The 27544-nt window shown below is 40.1% G+C and overlaps 1 protein-coding gene across 9 annotated transcripts in view; it reads left to right on the top strand.

The window, feature by feature from the left end:
- Positions 1–27544, top strand: part of SORCS1 (sortilin related VPS10 domain containing receptor 1) — a 270529-nt gene that overhangs the window by 239847 nt on the left and 3138 nt on the right. For 8 of the 9 annotated variants that reach the window (XM_027648089.1, XM_027648094.1, XM_027648098.1 and 5 more), the window contains 8 exons: positions 2666–2852; positions 6804–6937; positions 8851–8974; positions 9976–10088; positions 12746–12877; positions 22464–22563; positions 26986–27091; positions 27265–27425. In XM_027648089.1, the coding sequence (XP_027503890.1) occupies positions 2666–2852; positions 6804–6937; positions 8851–8974; positions 9976–10088; positions 12746–12877; positions 22464–22563; positions 26986–27091; positions 27265–27425 (1057 nt within the window). The remainder of the gene's footprint in view (positions 1–2665; positions 2853–6803; positions 6938–8850; positions 8975–9975; positions 10089–12745; positions 12878–22463; positions 22564–26985; positions 27092–27264; positions 27426–27544) is intronic. The other variant, XM_027648093.1, reaches the window with a different exon arrangement.

The raw sequence follows: 27544 nt of genomic DNA, 5'->3' as shown, positions 1-27544 counted from the left end.
GCTTAAGCCTTTGGCTGCACAAAAGCCTTTATCAAGATTGCCGTGTATTTCAGGTTGTATCCAAGCTTGTGCATATGGCATACACCTAGTACAAGGTAAAAAACATCCATCAAAAGTACTTTCAGTTTTTCAGGTATTGTAATTGCTTACTGGCTAGCTTCATGTGAGTAGTATACAAGAGCTGAATGCAGAGATATCATTATAAGCAACCAGCTTGGAAAATTTCTCCCTTCATGCCTAAGAGCACTGGCATTAAAGACCTCTCACAATGAAGGCCAGAGAATCTGCCCAAAGATAGCTCAGTGCTGGTTGCATCCAAGTGCTTGGCTGTGGCTGCAGAAGTAACACAGGGGGTTTTGTGTCTGCCTTAATTGAGCTAGAAGCTTCTGAAAAACCCTATCATGTAGTATGGAGCTTGGCAAAATGACAAGGACAAACTGGAAAAAGCAACAGGAGAGGTTTTTACAGGATGTATATATATATACATCAAATTGTTTGCAAAGCAGAACTCTTGGTAAAAACAACCACTGGCAAGTGGCTCTGGAGAGCTGCCAGAGGCAGCTGAGGTTGATGTAGATCAGATGTGGGCTGTATGGGAAATGTTTTGATTTTGGTTCACCTGCTTTTTCTTCCTGTCTTATTCTACCTATGCTGTTACCTGGCACAGATAAAACATAAGAACAAATCAAAACACAGTCTCTTTGTTTTCCTGACTTTTTTCTCCCACTTCCTAAGCTAGAATTTTAAATGTCAGCTTTTCAAAATGTGGCATTTTCAGAGGAGTGTTATAGCCTGGATCTTACTCAATGGAAAATGTATTTCCAGTTCAAAGAGTTTTAAAACAAAACAAGAAAGGCCAAGACAAATGAAAAAGACTGAGGGGATAGCAGCTGAAGCTCTTCTCTAATTAGATTTTTGGTTGTTTCTGTCAGCATCTTTTCTCCCCAGGGAATTTGAAAGAAAAATTGAAATCTAAATCTTGCATGCCTTAGAAATGGCTCCTTTCCCTGACTGCACCTGTAGACACCATGGGTTTCATACCTGTGGATAAAATGAAGACAAGAGAAAAAAATTCATTAGAACACAGATTTTGACACTTGCCGAAATAAGGCTATTCTAAAATGCTGTCATCCTTTTCATCTTCCTCTGGTACCTCAAATATGTGGAGGAATATTCCATAGCCTGAAACGGACTTCAACTACATGACATCAGATATGATCAGAGATGATAAAGCCAGCAGGGTCATTACGGGGATGCAGTTTTAACCATGTGGACAGCTTTTGTCTCAGCAGTATGGTTTTACTGTTCAAAGACATCATCTCTTTTTTTAGTAAGAAATGATGACTAAAACCCTAGTGATGATGGACCTAGAGAACTGGGAGAACATCTAAGGGTACTTCAGAGATCTCTGTATTTGGTCTGAATCCAGCACTGGACTTGAGAGAATATAGTCCCTGTCTGAAAGGGTTTCAGAGCTGAGGAGCACATGTATGTTCTCTTCTGGCTATGGAAGCATATCCCATTTGATGGCTTCTGTTGGCTCAGTCAAACAGTCAGAAGTGCCCAAAGCACTGCACCATGTTTGAAACTGCACATCTTTTAAATAATAAAGATCAACGAAGGACATGATTCTGAACTTAAGACCATATCCCCTGCCACACCTTCAGTCTGTGATCCTCCTGAACAGAGCAACACAGTTATTTTTGTCTTATCTATTTGAAAGCAACACATCTTCCAATAGGGTGCCAGGGCAGTGTAACAACTACAGTTTCAGTCTATACAAAGAGATTATCTGGGAAAATTTGTCACTCTTGCCATCCCCAAGTACAGTTCTGCTCCTCCTGCTTTCCATTCAGGCAAGGCTCCACTATTTCTGCCTTCACAAGCTATAAAAAGACTGAGAGAACATGAGGAATATAAAACTTCTGTTGTAATTCCCTCCTATAGTTTCATGCACTCACATCTCTCTTTCTGATGTGGAAACCTGCCTGATCCCAGACATTTACGTGGGTACCTTTCATTTCAGTTGGGAATCCAGAGGACTGTTTCTCTCTCAAAGGAAAAGAGGGAAAAAAAGAGAAAAGAAAAGGAAACAAAACCAAAGTAAATGAAATGTCCTTTCAGCCAATTTAATGAACTTCCCTCAGTTATTAATTTTCCAGCATTCCAGGCAGTGGCTGCTGCTTCAGCCAGGCTGTGGAGCGAGCTGCTCTGTAGCAATAGCCAGCAAGTGTGAGCATAGCCAGCATAAACATCATGCAGAACCACTGGGGGGACTTCCTAAAGGAGAGAGCATGTTTAAATGTAAGACAAGTTATTACATCTTACATGAAAGGGACCTTTAGCAGCCATGGTTGGTGGAAAGATCAGTGTAGGCTGTGTAACCCAGGGAAAGGAATCAGATCCTCCAGTCCCCCTGATGATTGGGAAAGCAGGGCTACAGCACACACCTTGGAGGACACTTCCTTCACAGTGCAGCTGAGTCAGCCTCAAGGGGGGTCCACTTTCTGTCCACTGGACTACTGAGCAAGTTGATGAAGGGACCACCCTTCCTCTGGTAACATCAGACCTTGTTACTATCCTGCAGTTGGTCTCAGTCACCTCACTGATCCAGTCTCTGAAAAGTAAAGCAGAGCCTGTTTCAATCCTTTCTCTGTCACTACAGGGAGATCTCCAGAGATCCCTCATTCAGGTGGATTTTGGAGATGGCATTGCTGTATCGTATGCCAATCTCAGCTCAACAGAGGATGGGATCAAGCACATCTACCAGAATGTGGGCATATTCCGAGTGACTGTGCTGGTGGAAAACAGCCTGGGTTCTGACAACGCTGTCCTCTACCTGCACGTAACGTGTATGTATGTTCATAATTGTTGTTGACTTCTGTTGTTCTTTAAAACATTATTGCTTGTAGTTAGAGGTGACATTTGGGATTTTGCAGCTGGGTCCAGATGGGATATGATGAGTGTTCGTCTGTCCTCCAGACAGACTGATGATTCCAGACTCTGTGATCATAGATTCATTAATGTTGGAAAAGACCTCTAAGATCATTGAGTCTAACCATTAACTTCTGCCTTTTAAATGATGTTCCACCTCTAATTTAGGGTGGTCTAAACTGGGACTCCTCAAAGGACTGTTCAGCCCTTTCTGAAATGCACTTTCGTTAGCAAGCTTATACTTCCAGAACAACAAAGCAAGCCGGGGATCTTTAATCACTTTTCTCTTACTTTGTACATGTGTTTTGCCCTCTAATGAAATACATCCACCTCTGGGATGGAAACCAGTGCATTTTAGTCTTTCTGTTGTCATAGGAACCAAAATCTTTGTATTAAATAGTATCGCAAGAAAAAAATTTCATCTTCACATTGCTTTTCTGCTGTTCTTTTTAACATTTTTATACTTCATCTGTCTCTGATTTACAACTGAAACGTATCTCAAGTTCTTGGATAAAACCAATATTCTTTCATATTTATTCTAGCACATAGTTATGAACTCAAAGGTCAACTTATTTATTGAAATTTTGTAACATTCCTAATGGATTTTGTTTGGGGCCATAATTTTCTTTTTACACTGCGGGGTTTTTGTTTATTATTTATGTTTGCAATGGTGTGCCTCTGTGCCAGATAAACTGAGAAAAAAATGAAATTCCAAAACATGAAGTTATGTTTACAGAAATACTGCTTACCCTTTACCAAATTTACTCGACATATTGTCTAGATAATTTAGCACATTCCCTATAGTTTAACACTAGTTTTGGAGTTAGTTCATACAGCATGAAAGCAGCTGCCTCTTGAGGGAAAGAGGGCAACTCTTTCAGAGTGCACCATTGTATCCATAGATGGGAGCAGTGGGAGGTATGGCTGTGGGAGATAGGATTTTTATGAAGGAACACTAGAGAAGCATCTCCCTGAATGTCTCCCTTCAAAAACACCTTCATCTGGCAGGTGTCCAGCCTTCACTCACTCACAGTGTCTTTCTGCTGTATAGCTTTTCTAATTCGTTTTCTTGAGACGTTGAAGGCTTATGAACCATTCTGATTGTTTAAGCTGTACAGGGAATAAACAATATTCTAATTTGTTTGTGTGACTTAGCAGCCGATAGTCTATGGTTTTGTGGTTTGTATAGGTAATGCCAGCATAGGACTTAAATATGGAGTGATCGTTGCAGCCAGGCCCAGATTACAAGTTCCCGAATCCCTGGAGAAGTGACAGCTCTAAGGGATGTGTCTCACCTTTCTCTCCATGACAAGAATTAAGGACTTCAAAGCAGGTTATAAATGAGCATGGTGCCACTCAAACTAGCAATAGACTTACTGAGGACAGAGTTGTGCAGTAAATCCAGCCTTCCTCAGAGTCTAACACCCTGATCCACAAAAGCTTCTAAATCCTAACTGAATACTTGCATTGCCAATCAGCTTCTGCTGAGTATTTTGCTTGGGGGTTTTGAGCTTGGCCTTTGGGGAGTTTTATAAAAATATCTGTCCTTAAAATAGACGCACACACTGTATTGCTAAGATCCACAGAAAAGCAATGTGCATCCTGAATATCCAGAGTTTTAAGAAGGGCTATAAACTGGGTGAACACTAGTTAGAGGATTAATATATGAGTGTCTGCAGCCAGATCTGGGCCTTCCAGCACCCTTCCCTGCCAATGGCCAGCAGTCTTGCTGGGGAAAAACTGCAGACACTGAAAGTCAGTGCTTGTGATCTCCAAGATAAGAGTAAAGGCTTCATCCCATGCCCTCCTCATCCTGCTGCAGCCATGTGGCCAGTGCACAGAAGCAGTGCCTCTGCTGCAGTTGGTCCAGAAATGGAGGTTATTGTGAGATAGAAGCATTTTGAGTTGGATGGAAAGTGTAAACTTCTGTATGTAAACTGCTCCAGCCAACAGGCTGTCTCTAAACTGTCCTAATGTGAAAATTTTCTGCTGGAAAGTTAGTTATGCCTTTGCCTGAATGCTTCAGAAAACCATCACCTGCACAAATGAGCCTTTTGAGAAGCTTCTCCCTTTCTCTTGTGTGGGACTTGTACACAGTTTTTTTCCTGGGGCAGGTGAAGGTCTGTAGCCTCCTGCATGAACCTCAGAAATTAATTTTCTTGAATCCTCTTCAAACTTACCTGTGTGAAAGCAGTCTTCTACCAAGCTGAGGGGCAATCCAGAGTGAGCTATCCCCATCTGCTGGCCAGATAACAGTTCAGCGTTTCAACCACCTTGACCGAAGTGCTGTGTGCCCAGAAATACTGAGGCAAAATTGGGTTGCTTCAGCCATTCTTTTATGTTGTTTCCTAGCCAGCATATGGTGAAGGTCCAAGGAGGTGCTGGGCACTCTGCTGTGCAGGATCATTTGGGATCTATTCAGAACAGCAATGCAGTTACGTTGGAGTGTATCAACTTTTCATGCGCTCCATTGTCACAGCTGTCACTGCACCCAGTGTTAGGAAATGTGTTCCCCTGTAGGGCTGTGCTGACATTGGGCATTTGACAAACACCCCAAAGGATACCAGAGCTGTGAAATATTTAGACTGGGAAATTGCTGTTTTTCAGGTCTTAGAGTCTTGCTGAAAGCAGCACAGCCTAGTCATGGAAATGGGTCTGAGAAGGGGGATGTCATTAAAATCATATGGGTGAAATTGTGTCTTCTCTTGAATTTTCAAGAGTGTTGACTGCTGCTTATAAAAGGAAAAAATGATCCATAGTCTGATTTTAGCAGGCTTTGGTTAGTATGATCATGGATAACTCTTACTTGGGCTGCTTCAGGTTAAGCAGCGACTGTGTCTACAGCCCAGAGAAAGATCCATTTCAGTAAGAAACCAGGAACACTGGTCCTTATTCTGACATTGTTTATACAGTCTGATCTGGGAGATTTTTTCTTCTCTCTGCCTATTGTGCTATATAGGATGCTTGCTCCAGAGTGTGGTGTTCCTCTAGGCTGAAAAGGAAGGTCTAAGTGGTGATTCATACCTGGGTTATAGCCTGAAAGATCCTCCTCTGAAATATGTAAAATCCTCTAGCAATGGATCTCAACTCCACAGGAGCAATGCAAGGCTGTGACTGTGGTTCTCATCACTGTGGAGCTCACAGATATGGGATGTGTAGATGTGGCCTTAATCTGTTTAAGGAACCCATGTCCCAGTATCACTTGGGGTTTCTTTCTTTTTCTTTCTCTGTCACTCGGGACAATTTCTTTTTTCTCTTGCTGAACAGTCAGAACATATTTTTAAAAATAATATATAGAACAAGATTTAACAACAAAGGCCCATCTGTCTCCTGAAAATGGGAAATGTGTAACCCCAAGCATAATGTCACTTGTTGAATCAATTATGTTCTGTTTATATTGAAGAAATAAAAGACTTTACTGATGAAAAGGAGGGAGTATAAGGTGACATTAACATCCAGGCACTCAGTGAATAACTGTATTTAGAGAGTTTCTGCTGAAATTCACCAAATCATAGCAGTTTTCATCAGCAGAGATTCTTCATGTCCACTGAAGTTGTTTATCCTGCACATTCTTATGTCTTCCCAGTGAAGGCCATATTCACACAACAGGGATCTGCCACTATTGTTAAAGTCATAAAAGCTCCTGACTATATGAGTTTCATGCAGTAGAGAGTCCAGGTTTTTCAGCTCCAGGTACAGGAGTAACTCCTGTTCTCTGAGGCTCCTGCCTCTCTAGAATTGGTACCAAGCCAAAACATTCTGTCATGTCCCATAGCGATTTGGAAGACTTTTCTTTCCTAAACCAGTGGATATCCCTCCCAGGTTGACATTTCAGATGGAGGGCTCACCTGCTGCTTCTGTCTCTGCAGGCCCCTTGGAACATGTTCACTTATCTCTGCCCTTTGTCACCACGAAGAACAAGGAGATCAACGCCACAGCAGTACTGTGGCCAAGCCAAGTGGGAACACTTACTTATGTCTGGTGGTTTGGGAACAACACAGAGGTTTGTATTCCTGATTGACAGAGATCAAAATAATCCTGGAAGAGCCCTCTGACTGGAGTGGGAGGGAGAGAGGGATCTGGGAATGCTTCTATATAATCATGTATGCTAGAAAATTATAAACCAAAGAGCAAGATATTAATGGTTCTTTGAGGTACCAACACTGAAATGTAAGTAGTGCTTTGTGTTTCTGTAGGGTTTATAGCCATTTCATGCAAATTGCAAATAGCTTTCTTCCTGCTTTACCTCCAAGGTGAACATAGTTAACCAAAATCTGGAGGAGTTTCTAGTACATTTTTCTTCACCCTCCCTTCCTCAGTAACAAAAAGATAAAAATTGTAGTGGTTTTGGCAGGTTTTTTTAAGGAAAATAACCTGTCAAACTGATGCTGTTTTTATATCTGGAACTGACTTTACATAGCCCTAGAGTTTAAACCTCATTTCTCTGGTGAGTAACAAGGGAAGAGACTGCCATCAGTTCCATGCCTCCCCTTAAATATGCTGAACCCAGTCCTGAGCCCCAGCACTCTATACTAAACCACATGTGCAAAAAATACTTTATTATTATGTGCTACAGGTGGATCAAATGGTTCCCAACACACCTCCCCACCGCTAGGCTCTGCTCAGATATGAGAGTATCATCCATCATATTCTGCTGCCTCTGTGCTTCCAGTCCTGGTAAATCTGCACAGACATTGTAGCTGTTACTTCACGTCTGTTTGTGGCTGAAGTACCCAGAAACCCTAATTAGTTTCTGAGGGGAGAGATTCACATGGATTTTGCAGAGCCAAGAGGGACCTTCATAACCACACATGATTATCTTCTGTATAATGCACGTTGGAGAGTTTCATCTGTACCTTCTGCTTTATTTAACTCTTTGTGATTAAAGCAGAAATTGACTTTTGTTGTTGTTTTGTATTAATAATTTTCCTCAGATGATGGAGAATTTGCTGCTTCTCCTTCTGACCCTTCCCCCCAACTATTTCTCCACAGCTTATTATTCTGATCTTTGAACACATGCACAGTGTTTGTAGTCTGAATTTATCTAGTCTCGGATTCAAGCTGTTGGATCTTGTTATGCCTTTTTGTGTAGATTAAAGAACTCTCTGTACTATCAGCAATCATCTCTCCCTAGAGGTACTTACAGACTGTGATTGTCACCTCTTAACCTTCTCTCTGATCTCCTAAGCTCGTAAGTGATCAGAGTTGGTCTAATTCTGTTCTCATTGAAGTGAGAATTTTACTACAGACTACAATGGCAACAGTTTGACTTAATACTGGCTGCTTTGAAGATCACACCCAGAGATCATTAATAAGTGAAAACAGAAATTAGGGCAGAATCTGCTGAAAGAGGACACAACTCATTGATAAACTGGTTGCCTAACAAAGCAAGCTAAGGGAATCTGTGTCCTCTCAAGCACTAGAATTTACCAAAAGTGGTATCTTCATGTCCAAGAATAACATGAGACAACAACTGAAAAATCTGTGTTTGGCTGGTTCTGTGACAACCTCCTTAAATCACTTTAAACAAGGCACTTAAACTAGATCTGGGAAAGGACTGTGATACCTGAGCAGTGAGTCTTGCAGGCCCTTATATTAGGATCTGGGCCTCTCTGGGGAGTGAGCATGGGATCCAGAACAACCAACATGTTAAGTGGAAAGGAAATACTGGAATGTTAAAACTTAGCTCCTTTGGAAATTACAGGTGCCTTACTCTGAGTTTCAGGAGAACTTCCCTGTCTGGGATTCCTGTGCCCTTTCTAAAAAATTAGTTCACATGTCACAGGACCCCACCTAAGTCTAAAGTTTCCAATCTGGAACTAACTCCCCAAAGCATCCCAATAGGCTAGAGAGCCAAACTTATTTTTGCTTTTCCTTTTCAGCCAAATAATTTTTTCTTTTATGATGTATTTGCAGCCACTGATCACATTGGAAGGGAGCATCACATTCACGTTTTCTGTGGAAGGCATGAACACCATCACTGTTCAGGTCTCAGCAGGAAACACCATTCTTCAGGACACAAAGACTGTTGCAGTGTATGGTGAGTTCTTCCCCTTTCATTTCACGTAGGATTCTCCATAGTCTACAGCTCGAGAGCCAGGTTAGCTGGCAGCAGCAAGAGGTCTTTAAGATTATAAATTCAGTTCCAGTGTTGTCAGTTCAGCATAATATCTCTGAAGGCCACTGACTGGCATTAGACTGACATGATTGCAGAACATTGATCCCCTTCCCAGATAACCTCTGCATCTGCTCTGTCACTATCTGATCATCCTACATGATTGTCAAAATATTGGTTCATTTTGTGAGCTGGTTTTCCCCCTTCTTGACCAGTAGAGGCCTCTTAACTCACACAAAAGCTGCTCAGCTTGAAAGGTAAATCAATGCTGTGTGCTGCATTTCTGCGCAGAAATCCGTACTGATTTGACCTTGTACTTGTGCCTCAGAAACAGTTAGGGCACACAAATACCACAGAGTGTAGATGGAGCCTAAAAAACATGGGGAATCCCTGTTTTAGCTGTTTGTACTAAGCACGTGGTCATAGTGATCAATGGGGGCATCTCTGTTAACATCAATAGAGATTAAGTACATTTTTCAAGGCTAGTAGAGATTAAGTACATTTTTCAAGGCTAGTCCTCTCCCCACATTTATCCCTGTCCCCTTCCAGTTAAGAGTGTTTGGGACATGTCTATGAGAATACAATCACAGCTTCCTTCACAGTGCTTGCTGTTCCAGAAGTCAAGATGCAGGTAACATTATATTTACATTCCCAAGGCAGCTCCCCTTGCAGTGCTGTTCATCCACTCAAGTAAGGACTGATCACCTCTTTCATTTCTGTGACACTCAAGTGGTGAATCTCTCGGATTCTCCAAATCTCTCAGTGAGTCTCTTGGGCACACTGCTGGATTCTATGACAGTCTGTGCATTGTCTGCAGGTTGATTAAGAAAAATATGGGCTGCAGCAGATTTCACTGGGTTCTGACCCCTTATTTAGCAATAAGGCATTTCACAGTCTTTTCATCAACGATGTCATTATATCTGCAGAGAAATTTCAGTCCCTGAGGTTATCATTCTCTCCGAACCTTGATGACCACAACCCAGATATCCCAGAATGGAGAAGGGACATGAGCAGAGTAGTCAAGAGAGCTCTGGTGGAGGTAAGCTGTGTGCATAACCTGTGCTACAGTGGTTTTAGTTTCTGCTTTGTTTCTTCATTGAGACTGGATCAGCTGTTCTCTCAGGATGTGTTTATGTTCCTACTAACCAGAAAAGGAGAACAGACTAGTGTTTGAGACCAGCATCCTAAATTTTAGATAGGTGAAATTATCTCATCCTATGACAACCTGGTGCTCAGTTAGCATCCAATGTAAGGTAGTGCTATTCTAATGGAATTACAAATGTACTGTAGAAAACTTAAAAGACCAAAAAGAAAACAATTTTTACTACATAGAAGAGCCCCACAGTAGTGCTTTTTGTCTTTTATATAGCATGAGGCTTACAGGTCAGGATTGGGTGCTGATTTTCCCATCAATGCTATAGAGAAGCTCTGAACTTCCTTCTTTAGTTGGGGAACAGAATAAAAATATTCATAAAAATATTCATAAAAATATTCTAGTGTGGCTGAAGATTTGGATTTCAAACTGAGAAGCTATGTAAAGTTAAAAGAGATGGCTGGAGTTTCTCAGCTCAGTGGAAAAATAGCAAAAGGAACTGTTTGAAACAGGGTTTCTGCTTTTTTTAAAACATAAAGATACTGAGATTTTGAAAGTATATAAGTATTGCAGATGTTATTAACAAGCTTATATGTACATTTGTGGTATCATCTGTGCAAAAAGTCTAGAAAAACACTGTGCACCAGAGAGGTGCACGCAAAGTTGTTTGGATTGTTTCTTAGACTTTTTTCTGAGATTTCCACAAAAGACAGAAGAAGAGGAAAGGGGAAAAAATAGCGTTTTTCTGAGGTTTGTTAGCTTGTTCTTCTGACATATTTATGTTTGTATCAAGTATTCAAGGATCCGTTTATCTTCAAGATGAATTTTCAGAATATAGACAACTCAATAAAACAAAATCAAACCATAAAAACCAGAAGAATTGTAAAACCACAGTAACAAGGCTACATATCCAAAGCAGAGCAGTGAAAACACAACCTTTTTGTTGTTTGAGTAAAAAGGAAAAAAATTGATAGCTAATTATCCCTCTTAATGTAGCTAAATGATTCACCTTAAACAAGCCTTTGTGAGAGTTCCTGTAAAAGTTAAACCCCATAGATTTCTATGACAATTAAGTAAACTGTATAAAAATGAGTCGAATAACTAAATAATTCAATAGGAAATTATAGCTGTGTTATAGACTTTTAATGAGCTTTTATTAAAGAATTGCATTCTTATTACAGAATACCATAGACTTGGATAAAAATTCTGCATATGAAATTATAGGTCTGTACTAAAATCTGATCTTCTCTCTAAGTAAGGGTAATTTCATATTATCACAAAATATCGTATTTTGTGTTAGGATCATAACTATTTGCTCATATCATTGATTTTCTGAGTCCTGTCTCCCACTTCTGAAAAAAAGTCATTCCCAGTCTCTGAAAATGAAAGCTTTCCATTAACTGGTAATACTTTGTCGTTTTCTTGACATGTTAAAGCAACCTGTTAGGCAAGTGAAAATAATGCAAGCCCTGACTTCACAGAATACTGGAAAAGAATATAAGAGACTTTTATATATTTATAGGTTTGGGGTTTTTTCTAAATCCACATTTCAAAACCAAAAAAAAAAGGGGGGGGGCAACAAAGCCATATGCTTTTTCTTGGTGAGGGATGGAGGGGAAGGATTCCCTTTTTATAGCTCCAAGGGGTTTTCCCTGGACTGTCAGCAGTCACACGGGTTATCCACAGTATTAGCTCAGAAAATGGTGATTTGTGATCAGTTTTGCTGACTCCTTGTCCTCCATCCACCATTTCTTTCAATGAGCACCTCCAAGTCTTTGCTCCTGAACCAAGGGAGAAGAATTAAATAGATTTAGGCCCAATTAATGTCTGAGAGGCTTGTGAGTCCTTACTGTAGGGGAACCTCTGTGGTGCATTCAGCTGCTGTGATCTGTCCTCATCTCTGAGGGCACTTTTTCTTTTCCCTTTGAAAGTGACCTACTAAATTCAGTGCTTCAAAACAGGTTTAAATCAAAACCTTGAGATTTAAGTGCATTTGCTGGATAATTCACAGCACAAAGAGGCAATGGAGGGAGATTCATCAAATTCTGTTTCTCCTTCCTTTGCCTAACAAAACTTCCTAAGGGACAAATTAGGTTCCTTTTCTATGTAATAGCTCCACAATCTGTTTGTGTAGTATCCTGTTTGCATCAACTAAAACCCGTGACCAGAGATGAATCTGTTAGGGATGCCTATGGGTACTTTTTTCTGAATTTTGTCTAATATGTCAGAATTAGGGAGATTTAAGTCCTAGCTTGAGATTTTCAGCCAACAAGACAAAAAAAAAAAAAAAGATGGGATATGTTTGGATTTTGGGACCATATGCACTTGTTACTTAAGAGCTCCTTTTAGCTTGTCTATTTATCATTATTGCTTTAGGACCCTGCATATTTTACTGGAGAACATGGTAATATATCTTAGATCAGGAAATTATTAATTGCCAACTTTTCACCTGTAGTGGATTTTAACAAAGTTCTCTCCATTGTACCAGATATACCCTACATCATTAGTATAAATACTATGATGCCTTAACAAAGACATCCTCAGAATTCAGAGCCATCCACATGTTTATCTGCTTATCTGTCCACTCTTTGTCTATGCATCAGGTGACAGGTATTTCAAGCAAGCATGTTCTGGTCGCAGTGCTCCCTGGTCTGCCCACATCTGCTGAACTCTTCATTTTACCATATCAAGATGCCACAGGAGAAAAAAAAAGAGCAGCAGCAGACCTGGAGAAGGTATTGTGTCCATTACTTGTAGAAGTGCATGTTTGTGCATTTTTGAGTGTATATATAGAGATAGATATAGATACAAGTGAACGTAGAAATGCATCTGATTCACTGGGGTACATGTTACATCCTCTTTGGTTTTTGGTGGGTTTTTTTGTTGTAGTTTGTTTGGTTAGTTGGTTTGGTTTGGTTTGGTTTTTTGTGGTGTTGGATTTTTTGGTGGTGGGCTTTTTTCTTCTTCCCAACACTGGAAACAAGTTTTGGAGCTGTATTTGGGGGTTTAAACTTCCATTTGGATTCCCTAAGTAATGTTAATTTGGCATAAATTTCTATGATATCATGTCTTCCTGCTTCATGGAAGCAGGAAGAAAGCAGGAAGGATTTAGGGGATGATTCTTGCCTGCATGAACTGGAGTAGCTTCATAAAACAAAGTTAATGAGGCTGTCAAGAATCTAGAAAGCACTGGAGACAGAGCTGAGTGGTAAACCTGGGCAATTCAGAACTTTGCTAATTTAAGGCACAGTGATGGGGTTGGAGTATCTACCTGCCTTCTTCATGATGCTGGAAGTGGGGTTGAGCCACTATGGATTGTTTTCTCTTTGCAAGGCTGTAAGAGGTTATCACAACTGAAGGACTGTATCTCCTTACAAGCATAAAAGGTCCTACCCACCAGGTGGATCTGCATGATTGTAACTAAAAGATAGAACCTTGTGCTGGGCATAAATCCCAAAATATCATAGTATTTAATCATGGTATTGTTAAATTTGGAAAAGATCTCTAGCATTATTGAGACCAATTGATAACCTAACATTGCCATGTTCACCATTAAACTATGTCCCCATGTCCCATAGCTCCTTTGCTGTCTCTCAGCTTATTATTTTAGATTCCAGGGGCAAAGATAACTAGCCCTGAGGGAAGTCCCACTGTACCTCTGCCTCTCCATGGCTCATGTCTTGTCCACAGATCAAGCTTTGTTAACTTAGCTGTGGGCCTCAAACCACTAAGTCACCCATATTCTTATGCTTCCCCTTGCTCAGCATCCTTAACTGTCATATTTTTTTTGACAAATGACTTTCCTCTGCAATTTTCACCACTATATAATAAACAAAAAATATGGAGATTTACTGCTCTGCAAAATCTTTCCTCCCTTTTCTCCTTCATCCCCTTTCTCCTTTCCTTCTTCACAAATTGGCAAGGAAGCCAGTCCATAAACTTTAAAATTTATATCTGACCCTGCTCCCCTCCGGCACTCATCAGCTTACTCTATTTCTCCCTCTCTTTGTGCCTCTCTTTTTCCTTCCTGTAAAAATGGAATCTTTGTGGCTGTGAAGAAGGGAAGCCCTGGCAGTGCTCTCATGACCTTTTTTATGGACAAGAAGAAATGTAATTTTCAGTGTAACTCCATCAACTTCTCTGGCCTACTGCAGGGTCCAAATGGTAACCTTTGGAGGAGAGAGAACCTATTTGCTATTTGCAAATGCAAAGGTGTTTCCTGTGAAGAAATATCTTCCCTGATCCTTTCAGGATAGTCAGAATGTTTTTCTTACTAGTCTGTGGGTAGTACATTCTCTTCCTAGTTATTCTAGAAAAAGATGACATCGTTCTCAGTGAGACAGCTGCCCTAGGGCCACAAAAGTTGTCTCTGCCCTTCACTCTGAAGCATATTCTGATATGCTTGTTATATTCTGATATATTCTGTTATATTCTGATACTGTTTCTGTTTTGTCATCCATTTTGCGTGTGATCCTTCATTATCCATTTCCCAAAGTGTTTCAAAGCTCATTCAACAGCCTCTGCCTGTGCCTGAAGTCACTGGGATGAGTACTGGGAGCAGATATTTTTGATGACTACAGCTTAAGTTGCTTCTGAGGTACTTATAAGGCATAGCATTATTTTCTCATAGGAATAGAAATCTGTGTTCATGAGCAAGGAGCAAGCTATTCAAAGGCACGTATACAAGTTTGTGTGTTTGCAGGTGCACACCCAAAGGAGTTATAGTCCTGAATTATTTTTTATAATTTAGAAGAGAAACTAAAGTATGCAGGGACAAAATGGAAATAGTTTGCACAAACAGTGCAGTGGAATAAGGGTCCCTAAGGAAGCACTTAATCATTTAAGTTCTTTTTTTTTCAGGGTGTTATATCACATATGGCAGCAGGTCTCCAAACCTAAGACGTAATGAACCTATCCAGAGAGGCAGTGACAAATAGTTTCTTTCCCTGGAAGACTTGCAGTCAGAATGGACCAGCTGGAAAAGAGTTACAGAATTAAATGTTTCTATTCTGTAAAGGCTTTGTTTCAGTACCCAAGGGAGGGAAAACCTAACTCATTCTCGATATCAAAAGTTGATGAAAGTGACTGAAATACAACAGAAGGGTGCAAAACCCACCATGGACACTGTAGGCACAGATTTACCAGCAGAATGAAGTGTGCTATAGCCCCCTCCTTCTCTTCCCTTTTTGTTAGAGCAACCTAAAGTCAGCATGTATAGCTGCTGTCATACAACATAGACATGGTGATACTGCCCTGAATCCACTGTATTAACATACCAGGTATGAGAACAGAGGCCGGGGACACTCTGTGGTCCTAATGCTCTGCTCATCCAACCTGGGCTTGAAAGGGAGAAACCATGTAAATCATGTGGGTGGTCCATGCTAACTTTTGTTAGCTAAAACAACCAAGGCTAAGGACAGATGATGGAGTGAAACTCCTGAAGTTGCTGCAAACCATGTCTGTCACAGGGAACCTGTGAACCTGTGAGGATTTTGGGAAACTTGCTCAACCGAGTTGTATTTCATCACCTGAGCTAGACCGCTGTTCTGCCAAGGGTAACTATGAAGGGTATGTGTGGTTTCGTGGACTTTCACATTTACCGGAAAATCTAATACATATCTAATGACCATGAAGAGCTTACTTTTTTCCTCTTTCCTCTTAAGACTGATTAAGCTCATCTGGGGTTTTTTTTTGGTTCATATTCATTTGGCTTTGTAAGCATAACTTTAGGTGTCTCTGTCCAGCCACTCTGTGGTCTCTAGGTACATAATTCCCATTGACTTCAAGGGCAGTTAGATGTCTGCTATCCTTTGAAAATCTCCAGGTCTTAATTTCCCATTTGTCAGAGTCAATAATACTCCTCTGTGCCATATTTTATGAATCTAAACAGAGTAACCCATGAATTTTTTGGTACAGTTGTAGTGGGACTGTGGAAGTGCATCACACTTGATGAACATACATTTCCATGCAGTTTTCCATTAGGGTGATGCATTTGTGTCTCATGCACTTGTTGAGACTGTGGGTAAATGGTAGATATCATTTTCTCCTTGACTTGATGTACCACTCTCAAAATTATTTTTCTGTGCATACACGGTACCAATTATTGTCATATACATAGGCTGGCATAGAGTTGTTACACCACCTTCATGGATAGGCTTGGTGAATGTAAGTATTACAGAATTCAGATCTACCACTTCAAAAGCACCAAATTCTTCCCTTTCATTGAAGGGCAAATTTTAATTAGTAACATTTCAAGAAATTTTTGAGTAATTTTTAGCACTAATCCAATTCAAAATGAATGCTCGCTAAGAAAATATTCTCCTTACAGTCCAGTAGAGGGTAGTTACGATTACTCAGTTTATTTCAGTGTACAGTTTTACTCAATATGAGGATTTTGAAGGGTTATGTTTTTGTTTATGCATTTCACAAATTATCTTCTCTCCACGTTGCTTGCTAGTAGAGGCTTTTTGTCAAACACAGTAAATGCATCTTCTGTTAGTCAAATGAGATATAAGTGGAAGATACATGAGAATTCTGAAGTGATGTTTTCATATCAAGTACAAGTTTCAGTGTTATCCTGAATTTTCCTTTAGTTCTCCATGTGCATGATTTTACCTGGCCTATTCAAAATAACTGTAAAAGCAGAATGCAGAATACGGGTAGGAGGAACTAGTTAATGGAATCTGAGGCCAATTATCTTTTCCCTGAGAAGAGCTGTCAGCAATGTAGCAAGTGCTATGGAGACTTTGGCAAATAGCAACATCAGCTGGTTAGTACCCAACTGTGTTCAACGTGTTGCAGCTGTGGCCAGTATCTGTATCCAGCCAAAGAGATGGGAAATGACATGGATGACTGACTATCAAATGGACAGTGATGAACTGCAGAGATGAGATACCTCTGGCGAATTTAAAACTATGGAGAGTGGTATTCAGGAAACCTGTGTGCATATACCTCTTAGGATTCTTTCCTTAAAGCAGATTTACTTATACATCTGCTTCTTTTTAGCTGATGGAGCTTCTCTCTTTTTTTTGTCATTTGGGTTTTTCTTTCCTCCACCCTCCTAAGCTTCAGTCTTTCAGTATATTTACTTTCAGTACTTTTCTCTGATGTATTTCAGATATGCCCATCACCAAAATATTTTTAGCAACAAGATCATGCCAGTGAACACTTTCAAATCTTACAGAAAATTGCACCAATCAGTCCTGAAAATTAAATTCCAGGAAAAGCTTGATATACAGGGTAAATCATATAGTGTTTACTAGGAGAGATTTTTTAACATCTGTACCTTAGAATGCAGATCAAGTCTTCCACTGGGTACTTAGGGGAGGTTGGGCCAGTATTAAAAACTAAAGGCAGGTGGGGAGAGAGTGGGATAATATGAACCCAAAGACCTTGTACTGGGGGCTTTTTTCCATAGCCAGCTTTTCTTGATCAGCTGGTTGTGTGCTGTAGAAGAGGCTGTTTATATTTCTTGTGTTAATATCCTTGAGTTAACTCCTGCCATGTAACTGTCAGCCCTCTCACCTTGTCATCTTTTGCTCAGTGTACAGAGCAGCCCTTGATTCTCAAGTCTCTTTCTGGTCACCTTTGTTCATCAAAAGTGGATCGTGGTTTTTACGTCCAAGTTCTCTCTGGGTTCGTATCTGCTGGTCTGTTCTTGTCCCAGAGTAACCACAGGAATGTCCTCTGCCTTGTGCTCTCAGTGTATCTCTGGATACTTACAGCAGCTTGAATTTAGCGACTTTCATTGAAAGATCTGAAGAAATTCCTGGTGGACCCAGTAAATCGGTGATTATGCTCTTTTCCGTGTTAAGAGAAGCAAGCTTTAGAGGCCTCATGTGATGTAACCAAGGTTATACAGGGCGAGTGGCACAGTTTAAAGTGATCCACTCTGGCCCTGACTCCTGGTTCACTTTTGTAATGCTGGTTCAAGTTGCTCCCTATCAAATCAATGCGCATAATTCTTTCCTTAGTTGTTTATTGATTTTTTCAATGAATTGAATAGAAGTGTAGCACTCATTAGTTGAGATCTTTACACGGTGCCTATAAAATTATCTAGATTCTTAGCTAGTGCATACTGGCACAGTTGAATCACATTCAATTAGTCTAAACTAATTTACACCAGAGGTTTGAAAAGTCAATAAGGGTATGAGAAAATGCCCTTCTCAGTGATAATTCTGCTTCTTGGTGCACATGGTTCTTTTACAGTCCTAATTCTGACAAAATGCTAAGAGAAGCCAAATTAATTTTTGTTTTGTTCCATTTTTAAATTGGAATCTCTTTTTTTTCCTTTCACAAATTGTCTGTTATTATTATTCATTATGTGTCCTTTGATGAAAAATGATACATGAAGAATGGTTTCTATTACTGAATTATTTTTGCACATCATGCTTAATTCTGCAAATGAAGCAGATAAAGTCAATGAGGCTCAGTTAAGGACCAAAACTAATTCTGAAAGCTAATTATTTTCACTAGAGAGACTCTTGAAGACTATAAATTAGGAGGTTGCTATTCTAAGAAGTTTTGTGTTCAGCTGAGTTAGTTGCATCTCCAGGAGGGAGAGAGAAACAGAGAGAGGCCTGAGGCCAACCTGTTCCCCAGCTGAAGGTCTGACTGTTCAATTGGAATTGCATTCCTATTTTTTAAACAGGCCAAGGTACTTTGATGTTTCCTTTTCTGCTTTTTAAACCAAAATGCATCCATGGTACTGCTTCAAGTGCAGAAATAAAGGGAGGCACAAAAGTCAAAATGTTCCCCATTGAAACCTTTATATTACCTCAGCAACTGAGGTCAGCCTTTGTATGGAAATTTACTTCAAAGATACTTTATTAGTAATGTAAACAAATTATATGAGTCAGAAGCACTTCTAGATTAAAGTCTGATAATTGAGGTAGAAATAGACTTGACAGAGTAAGAAAGGCAGAAGAACCTCTTCTCCAAGCTCAAAGCAAATGTCCTGGCTGACCTTGTGGTGCACAGGTCCTCTTGGGACCATGTGAGGGCCACAAACATTGTCAGGTCCAACTTTGGACCTGCTGTGAATTTGGCACTTTAGGTGTGTGTAAGCTGCTCACTGACCTCAAATACTGACTTTTGTAAGCCATTGTGTATGATTTCTATTTCAGATAATTTTTAGAAGTACAGAAATGCATTTTCACTGTCTGAATCTCTGTTTTGAAGAGAATCTTATTTTCCACATAAGGGAAAACGAAAACATTGAACCAAGCAAGCAAACATTTTAAAAACATGTCTGAATGCATCTGTTCTTCCCTCAGAAGTGTGTGTTAGGCATCTCCAGAGCTGCCTGAGGAAGGCAGATGTCTAATTCTTACTGGCACTTTTGAAGGTCTTAGTCTGTTATTCATTTTTTTCACTTGTTCAGATTCCATAAAGACCAAGGCAAAAAAAAAAAGGCTGTACACAAAAAGCCACTGGGAGTGCATGTAATTAATTGAGCCAAGGAAATATGCCTTATACTCTGAGCAGCATGAACAGTTGCTGCCAGTTTTGACACTTTGTGTGTAGTCCTGGAACAATTATGGCTATTTCAATCCTCTGCTGGGACACTGATGGTTTCAGGCAAAAATAATTTTAGTCTGAGATGCATTTGTACAGGTTGTCATACAACCAAGTCCTCATTCATAATCAAGTAACAATGCAATACAGCAATAATAAACTTCAGTTGTGACTGTTTCTTTCTGTCTTTCTTCCTTTTTCTTACTACTTAACTCTTACTGCCTTTCCCCTTCCTATTATTCCTTTGCAGAGAGGAATACTTGTTGAGTTTTCTCTCTCACACACAACTTACCTGCTGGGAGGCAGCCCACAGCACCTTTCAGCTGTCATTTTCCTGCTATTTTGCCCTCTTCACTCTGCACCATGGGCAGGCCAGGGCAAATCTCACTGTTCCTTCAACTCACTAGTGCCCAACAAAGTCTCTTGTACCTGCTCATGCTGGCTTTCTCCAGATCCTTCTGTTCTTCCATTTCGTGCCCAAATCCTTGACAAAATCATTCTCAGTATTACTTTGCTAGCTGCAGACTCAGTCATACATCACATTAAGCCTCTGTTTGTATAGAAGGCATCATGTATGTTTTTTACCTCTGCTGTTTTCCTGCCATTTTGTGCAGCTGTCACAGTGTGCTGAAGAGGAATGACACAAAGTGGTTGGCTCTTTTTTTCAGTTTACTGTCTTCCATTTTCTTTTTCTTTTTTTTTTTTTTTTTTTCCAGAGACTCAGCTGCCCCAGCAGCAGCAGGATGTCAAAGCACAAAGGAAAATAATTTCTGCAGGGTTATGGAGGAGAGCTGTTAAGTTGTGTTTGGGAATGGATATAGCCAGAATTATATTTTTCCTGTTATTTTCTTGAGCCATTAATGTACCTGGCTTACAGCTTATTAATCTAGAACTGTTGCTCTGGTTTTAGAGATGAAAAACTTTTTATGTCAATCTTGGTTATTAATATGCTCAAATCCTTCAAGAGAGATATAATTTGCTTCCCAGGCTTTCTCCATGAACTGCACATCTTTGTGTCACTCTCCCTGCTACTCTGAGCTCAACAGATGGCTCTTTGAATGCAGGTGGTATTTTTTCTTGCTATTGGAAAAAATATATTTACTGCTCATTCTGGCACCCATGAAATAGATTGTAACTTTAAAGAAATATATTTAAAAATATAAATAAAATGCCTGTAAGAGTTATTGCCAAATTGATATTGAACCAAAGGCACCTATTCAAGTGATCAGCAGTCAGAAATTAAATGTACGATCCAAGAGTATTGAAAGAACCATTAAGAATGTTAAAAAAATAAAAGAAGCAGATAAATCTTGTACTGTAATGAATGATAGCCAAGGAACATCTAATCATATCTGGGTAGCATTTACTGAAATAACTCACCCAGACAAAAATGAAGAACATGAAAAAGATGGTGTAAAAATTATTGGATTTTTTTTTCTGACAATTTTTCATTAATCTCCAAGAAAGAATAAGGATTTATTTGAAACAAATTAAATTAAGTGGTGAGCACTAGAATACGGTTCTTCTTGTTCTTGGTCTGGCAATAAAAACACATTCTCAGTAAATGCATATTAAGGGTTATAGGGGAGTGTGTGTTTACATTTTTCCAACCACCTCTCCCTATTAAACCAACATGCAGAACAACGACTATGTTCAATTGGAAAATTGATCACTGCTGTAGGAAAATGTGAAATGCATGAGACATCAGGCAAAAGACACACAACAAACAATAACACCGTGTCTATAGGCTTGCATTCTTTGTTTAATCTACCTAGATGTTTTGCTTTTAATGGCAATATGCCTGGAACTTCCTGGATGTAATTAAGTGTGATGTGGAGAAAGTGACTCTGGGCATATTGTGAAAAAATGACTTAAAAAAATGAATGTTTACCAACAGATGGGGCCAAAGTTTGGCTTCTTCACTGTACAAATACAGATTTATAGGGTCTTACCTCAGCAAATGCTCATCTTTTCTGTTGTGTACTTTGAGGGGGAGTAACCTGCTTCATTTCTGCTAGAGTTCTATTGATGTCATCAAAGTTATGGCAGCATAATCTGGTGATCTGAAGGCTCTGTGAAATGTCTCTCCCATGAAAGAGAGTTCTCTCTGTGTGTAACCCATAAGAAGAGATGGACCATGCATTTTGTTTCAACCACATTCTGTAGTCAGTAAACACTTTTAGATTCAAGCTGGATCTGGTACATATTTACCGATTAGGGAGCAGCTGGCTTGAAACTTAAAGCTGGATGAAATGAAATTTGCTTTTAGAACTTGAAAATTAACTGCAAGCTGTGGTAAGGACCTAACAGATTAATTTTTGTTCAGTTATATCACGTGTTATGTACATACTCTAAGATCATGGAACTGGCCAGTCAATGAGCAAGAAGTTATTTATTATGAGAAAATGAACATTAAGAATTGAAATGTTTATTTTTGCTTGAATAATACATGAGTTCACTGACGTGCTGCTGCTGGCTGGTCCTGCGGACATTTACACATGTGGGTGTAATGTTCCTTTGGGGCTTGTTTGCTGCTGGGCCACTCCTACAGAGGTGTGACAGGGCTACTTGTTGATACCAGTCATTGCTAACTGTACACAAACCACTCTGTACATAGTACTGGCAGAGGTGTCAGCTTTCACAAATTCCTTCTCTGTAAGGTGATAGGAAATTGTGCTCAGAAGTCTGGTACCTCTGCAAAATCTTCAATTTGCACGCAGCTCCATTTCCTACCCACTTATTGGCAATCTAAATCAGTGGTCAGGAAACAAATGCATTTCTTTTTTTCTCTTTTCTTTCCCCCAGATTTCCGAATCACTGATCCAGAAACTGAACCAAAATCTGGTACATTTTGAGTTGAAGCCAGGAGTTCGAGTCCTTGTCCATGCTGCCCATTTAACAGCGGGTTAGTATCCCTTTTTTGTGTATACATTTTCTGTCACTCTGTAGCACAGCAAGCAATAGATTGATGGTAAGAGTGTGCTATTAGCTGAATTTTAAACATTTCTTATTTTTATACCACAGTAACAACACAGTGTGTCGGCAAACATTAAAATTCCTCTTTTACCTCACCTTTTTATATCACACCAAAAAGATATAGTGACTTTTGCATTTAAAGCTAACCCTGTGAAAGAATTTACTGGTTTTGGCAGAAATGTGGTATAAGAAGCAGTAGAAGTGTTTACTTTGTGGCTATCTCTGAAATATTCAACAGGTAAGCAGCACCATGGCATTTTCAGCCTGAGTCACACAGGGCAAAGGTTACCAGCTAGCCTTGGGTATGTACAGATATTCTAGAGTCAACAAATATTCAAAGCTACTAAACACAGTTCAGATGTTGTTCATCAGTCTAAAAGACTAGAATCAATATATATATGAACAAAAAAAGATTAGACCATTTGGACTTTAACTAATCCTCTCTCAAAATAAGTCATCTCCAAAATCCTAACCTTTAATTACATATGTCTTTGTCTATTCTGCATGCTAAAACCTCGTTTCACAGCACAGGCCCTATTTAACTATTACAAGAGATGAGACAAATTGATCTGTGCTTGGGATTGTTAGGAATTCATTTTCCCCAGGAGCTGCTGATAATTCTAATTAGTTGGTGTCACCTTCTTTTGCTAACTTGCAAACTAAAAGCTTTAGTTCATTTATACTAACAAACTACTCTCCAAAAATCTTCATGTGTCTACCCAACCTGGTGTCAGTCCACATGCAGCCTTGTCTATAAAGTAAGGAAAAAGAGACTTGTTATCAGAGAAGTAATCCTTGGCCTGAATTTTCAGCAATGACCAGAGATACAATACATACTTTCAGAAGGTGCTCAGTGTCCATCTCTTAAAAGAAATGTATCTGAAAGCATCTTAATGTGAGCTTCAAAAATGGAGTTACCTGCAATTGCTCATAATTTTTTTAATTTGTCTCTGGACATTTACTCTGCCAATGCACATGGCTGTTTTCTATTTTGATCAATATTTATTAAAGTCAAGGTCAAATCCTGAATGAACGTTTATGTATGACTACTCTGTATGAATATCCTGTAGGTCTTCTTCAAAAAATTATAGCAAGAAAGAATCATATTAGATATTCCTGGAAAGGCTCATCTTTACCCCTTGCTACTGAAGGGACATTCCTGATTTCATCTACAGGAAACAGAGGACTCTTAAAATCACTTATCCAGCTCTGCCTTTATAGGAGGCGAATTTGGATCCAAGTTTTCTGCTGTTTGTAGAAGCCTCCTGCAGCTTCTTAGAGAGCAGTTCTGGACATCTCTGCATGAGGGAGTACACAGGGTCCCCAGCTGCTCCATGTTCAGAGCTGGCTAAAATCTGGGTAGTTCCAGTTCTGAAGCCATGTAATTAGTGGAGGTACTGCAGCACTTTTCTAGGCTACTAAACCTTGTCTGCCACTCTGAATGAACCAAAAGGCAGGGTCTATCACTGTGACTTACTGCCATGCTAAAAAACAGTATGGCCTCCAGGTATGTGGTATTCTGTTTCTTGCTAGCTCAGGCTGAAGCAGAGGGTGTTTGGCTCAGACACACTCTTTGTGCTCACCAAAAATGCACATTTTTATTTGTATTTACACACACACCAGGAATGAGTACTGTTTGATCATAATATATTCAAACACTCATTTGTTCTGCAAGGTAGGCTTTGTTGTGCTTCCCTTCTAAGCCACTGGTGATTGCTGTGACTGACCTCACAGAGTCCTATAAGAATGCTACAGGATTTTGTCTCTTGAACAAATAGGATTCAGTAAGAATTCAAAATGAGCTTAGATGGGCAAACTAGGTATTAAAACACCCAGACAGCAGCCACTGTGAGGTCTTTGAGGGAATATGACTCCTTAACAAGCTGCAGAGGTCATGACTGTTCTCTGTCTAAGTAAAAGGCCCAATTTCCTGACATCAAAACTTGGGAATACTTTAAAATTGGATAAAAAGCCATGTGAGATTTACTTCTCTGCTGAAAGTTATTGTTTTGGTTGTCAGGGAATAAGAAGAATTGTCCTTTAAAAATCCAAGCTTTTAAAAAAAATTAAATAAAATAAAGCAGGGAAACCTGGAACACAAGACAGCCCCAGAAGCAGTCCCTATAAAACACGATCCAGGGGTATGCATAGGGTGCAGAGGTTCTGCTCTGGTCTGTGGTATCCCTTCTTTCCCAGCCTTTTTACTATGACTTTGTGCTGGATTCTGACAGCTATGGGCTGTAGTTGGCTGAAAACAAAGCTGAGCATGTGTTTTTCAAAGTATTCATGTATGTATATGTACTTCTGCATTAATGTTACCGTGCCTCAGTGCACATTTCCTCCCTGTGTGTGGCTGGCCATGCACAGCAGCAATTTCTGCAGCAGAGAAGCTGCAGGGAACAAAAGTTCAGGTATCTAAACTAGCTTGATGTAGATATTCAACACCAGAACGTGTAGAAATGAGTCTTTGTGAGCATGTGTTGTATGTGAGCATGTACATTCCCTGGAGCACAGAAGAATGACAGGCATTGGCCTCAGCACATTTCATACCTCTGTCTTCTTTGTTCAGCCCACACTGGAAGAAGGATCCATTTATGGCAATTATAGACAACAGATTGCAATTCATTTGTCATGTTCATTCCTTCTTCTATGAGATAAAAAACAAAGCAATGTCTCCAGCCCAACAGACAACAACCTCAGCTCCAAGGCAGAGTAAAATATGCCAATATTCCTCACAAAACAGTTAAATAGCTGTTTACTACTGGGCTCTCAGTGCAGCATTATAGCAAGAAACTTGAGTGATGCTGAATCTGAATTGGTTGGAAAGCCACTTTGTCATCCCACAGAACTGCAGAGACCCACAAAATTACAGATGGAGAGGGGACAGACTGGAGATGTGTAAGGATGTGTAATAATAGTGGATTATTTCATCCCCATGCCTCACCTTTCTGAGGATAGCCTGCTAGGTGTGGAAAGGAGAAGGTTTTTCACTTCTCTTTGTAAATTTTGGTTTTATCAATCTGGGTGTGAAACTGAAAAAATATGCACATGTGATATGTGTGCATTAGTAAGTATTTGCTTGTATGTGTGTGTTTCCTTGTATGCATTTTTCCTCTGGTTTAGGATGGGTCTGTTCAGTGCACGTGAAGAGGTGAAAGAGGTAAAGCTGTGTTTGCTAGTGGTTCAAGTCAACTTTCACTGCCTTGCAGAGGAAGGCACTACCTATGCCATGTTCTGTGTGCAATGCAGGACAGTCAGTGAGGACAGTACCTTCTGTATGTTAGCTCTTTGTAATGGCACAGCTACAGCTACATGTCTGCAGGATACTGTATTAGTGTCTGTATGAACAACTGACACTATTGCACCTAGGTATGAAACTTCTTGGATACTTGGTGCCTTTCTCTCTCTCTGTGTGTGTGTTCTGTCTCTGTGTGTGTGTGTGTATGAGTGTTGGAAACTCTGTTTAGTACAATTCATTTTGTATTTCTGGGAAATCCACACTTCTGCATAGTTTGGATGACCTTACTTTTCAAAGGGCTATGACCCAATGGTGAGCAAAACTCTGAGAAGAAGTACAGAGAAACTCTTTGTCTGATTAGGATTGGTTTTGGTGTTTTCGGTTTTTTGTTTGTTTCTTTTTTTTTCTTTTTTCTCTTGAATCTGTGCACTGTCTTGCATGGAAGACTTGTGCGAGAGAGGTCAGGGCACCAGGGAAAAGAGAGTAAAATGTGTTCAGATGAGTAGGAAGGGGATAAAGGAAGAAAACAAAAATGTCAGAGACATGACAAGAGCTTGCCAGGGACACTGAGGCAGTGTGTGTGAAGGGTACTGCCCTTCTGGTCAGGAAGCAGCAGGACTGAGCAGAAAACAATACATTAGGTGGGCACTGTTCTTTAGTAAAACTGAGGAGCCAGTCACTCCTTATTCACTGTGCATTGGGAGCTACCCAGACTAGCTCTACACAAAATAGAGAGCCAGCTTGACAAGTTAGCCCGCGGGTAGCTCGAGGATCAGCCAGAAAATGCCATGTTTGGTACCCAAGTGACCTCATTTGCAACTACCTCAGGTAATTGCAGTATGAGAGAGTATGTTTCGGGCATCCTCTCATAGGACAGAGAAGGCCTCTAAGGAGAAAGCTGTGGGACTTCATATCAAGGGGTATGTTTAGCACTACAAGTGATCTGAACCTGTGTTTCTTCCCAGGTGGATTAGGAAGGGAGAGAAGGTCTGGAAACATGTGAACAGATGAGACCTGCTACAAGTGCAATAAGAGGGGAGAATGAACTGTATTTCTGGAGGGAGCAGCTTTCACTTCAGGCTGGGGTGGCTCTAACCTTCTCCTCTCTTGCAGCTCCTCTAGTGGACCTCACTCCCAGTCACAGTGGTTCAGCTATGCTGATGCTCCTCTCTGTCGTTTTTGTGGGACTAGCCGTGTTTGTAATCTACAAGTTCAAAAGGTATGACCATCCCTGAACCATTTCCTTCTCACCATCGCTGCCTTTCACTGAGGCGTTTGGGGTTTGTTTTGCTGGGTTTTCTTTTTCGGAGTGAGTTGTTTCTTGGTTTGTAAAAGCTGATGCTACATCATCTACCAGATACCACACAATGATGGTTTCTGTTAATGTTTTAGGAAGATTCCTGGCCTTAATATATATGCACAGATGCAGAATGAAAAAGATCAAGAGATGGTCAGTCCAGTCAGTCAGAGGGAAAGCATACCTAATGTCCCTCAAAGTGAGCTGATGAGCCATGAGCAACTAGTAGATGAGAAGTTGGAAGTCCACCCCATAGGTAAATAACTTGCAGCATCCTGCAGCTGGTCAGACTCTGACTTATAATTGGCTAACCTTTTTCTCAGCCTCCCCCCTTCCCGTATTCCTGCACAATCCTCCTCCCATCCTCTTCTGCTG

The sequence above is a fragment of the Corapipo altera genome, unplaced genomic scaffold (genome assembly GCF_003945725.1).
Source record: "Corapipo altera isolate COAL_440 unplaced genomic scaffold, ASM394572v1 56, whole genome shotgun sequence".
Lineage (NCBI taxonomy): Eukaryota > Metazoa > Chordata > Aves > Passeriformes > Pipridae > Corapipo > Corapipo altera.
The sequence above is the reverse complement of the archived record's forward strand: the minus strand, read 5'-3'. Positions and strand labels throughout refer to the sequence as shown.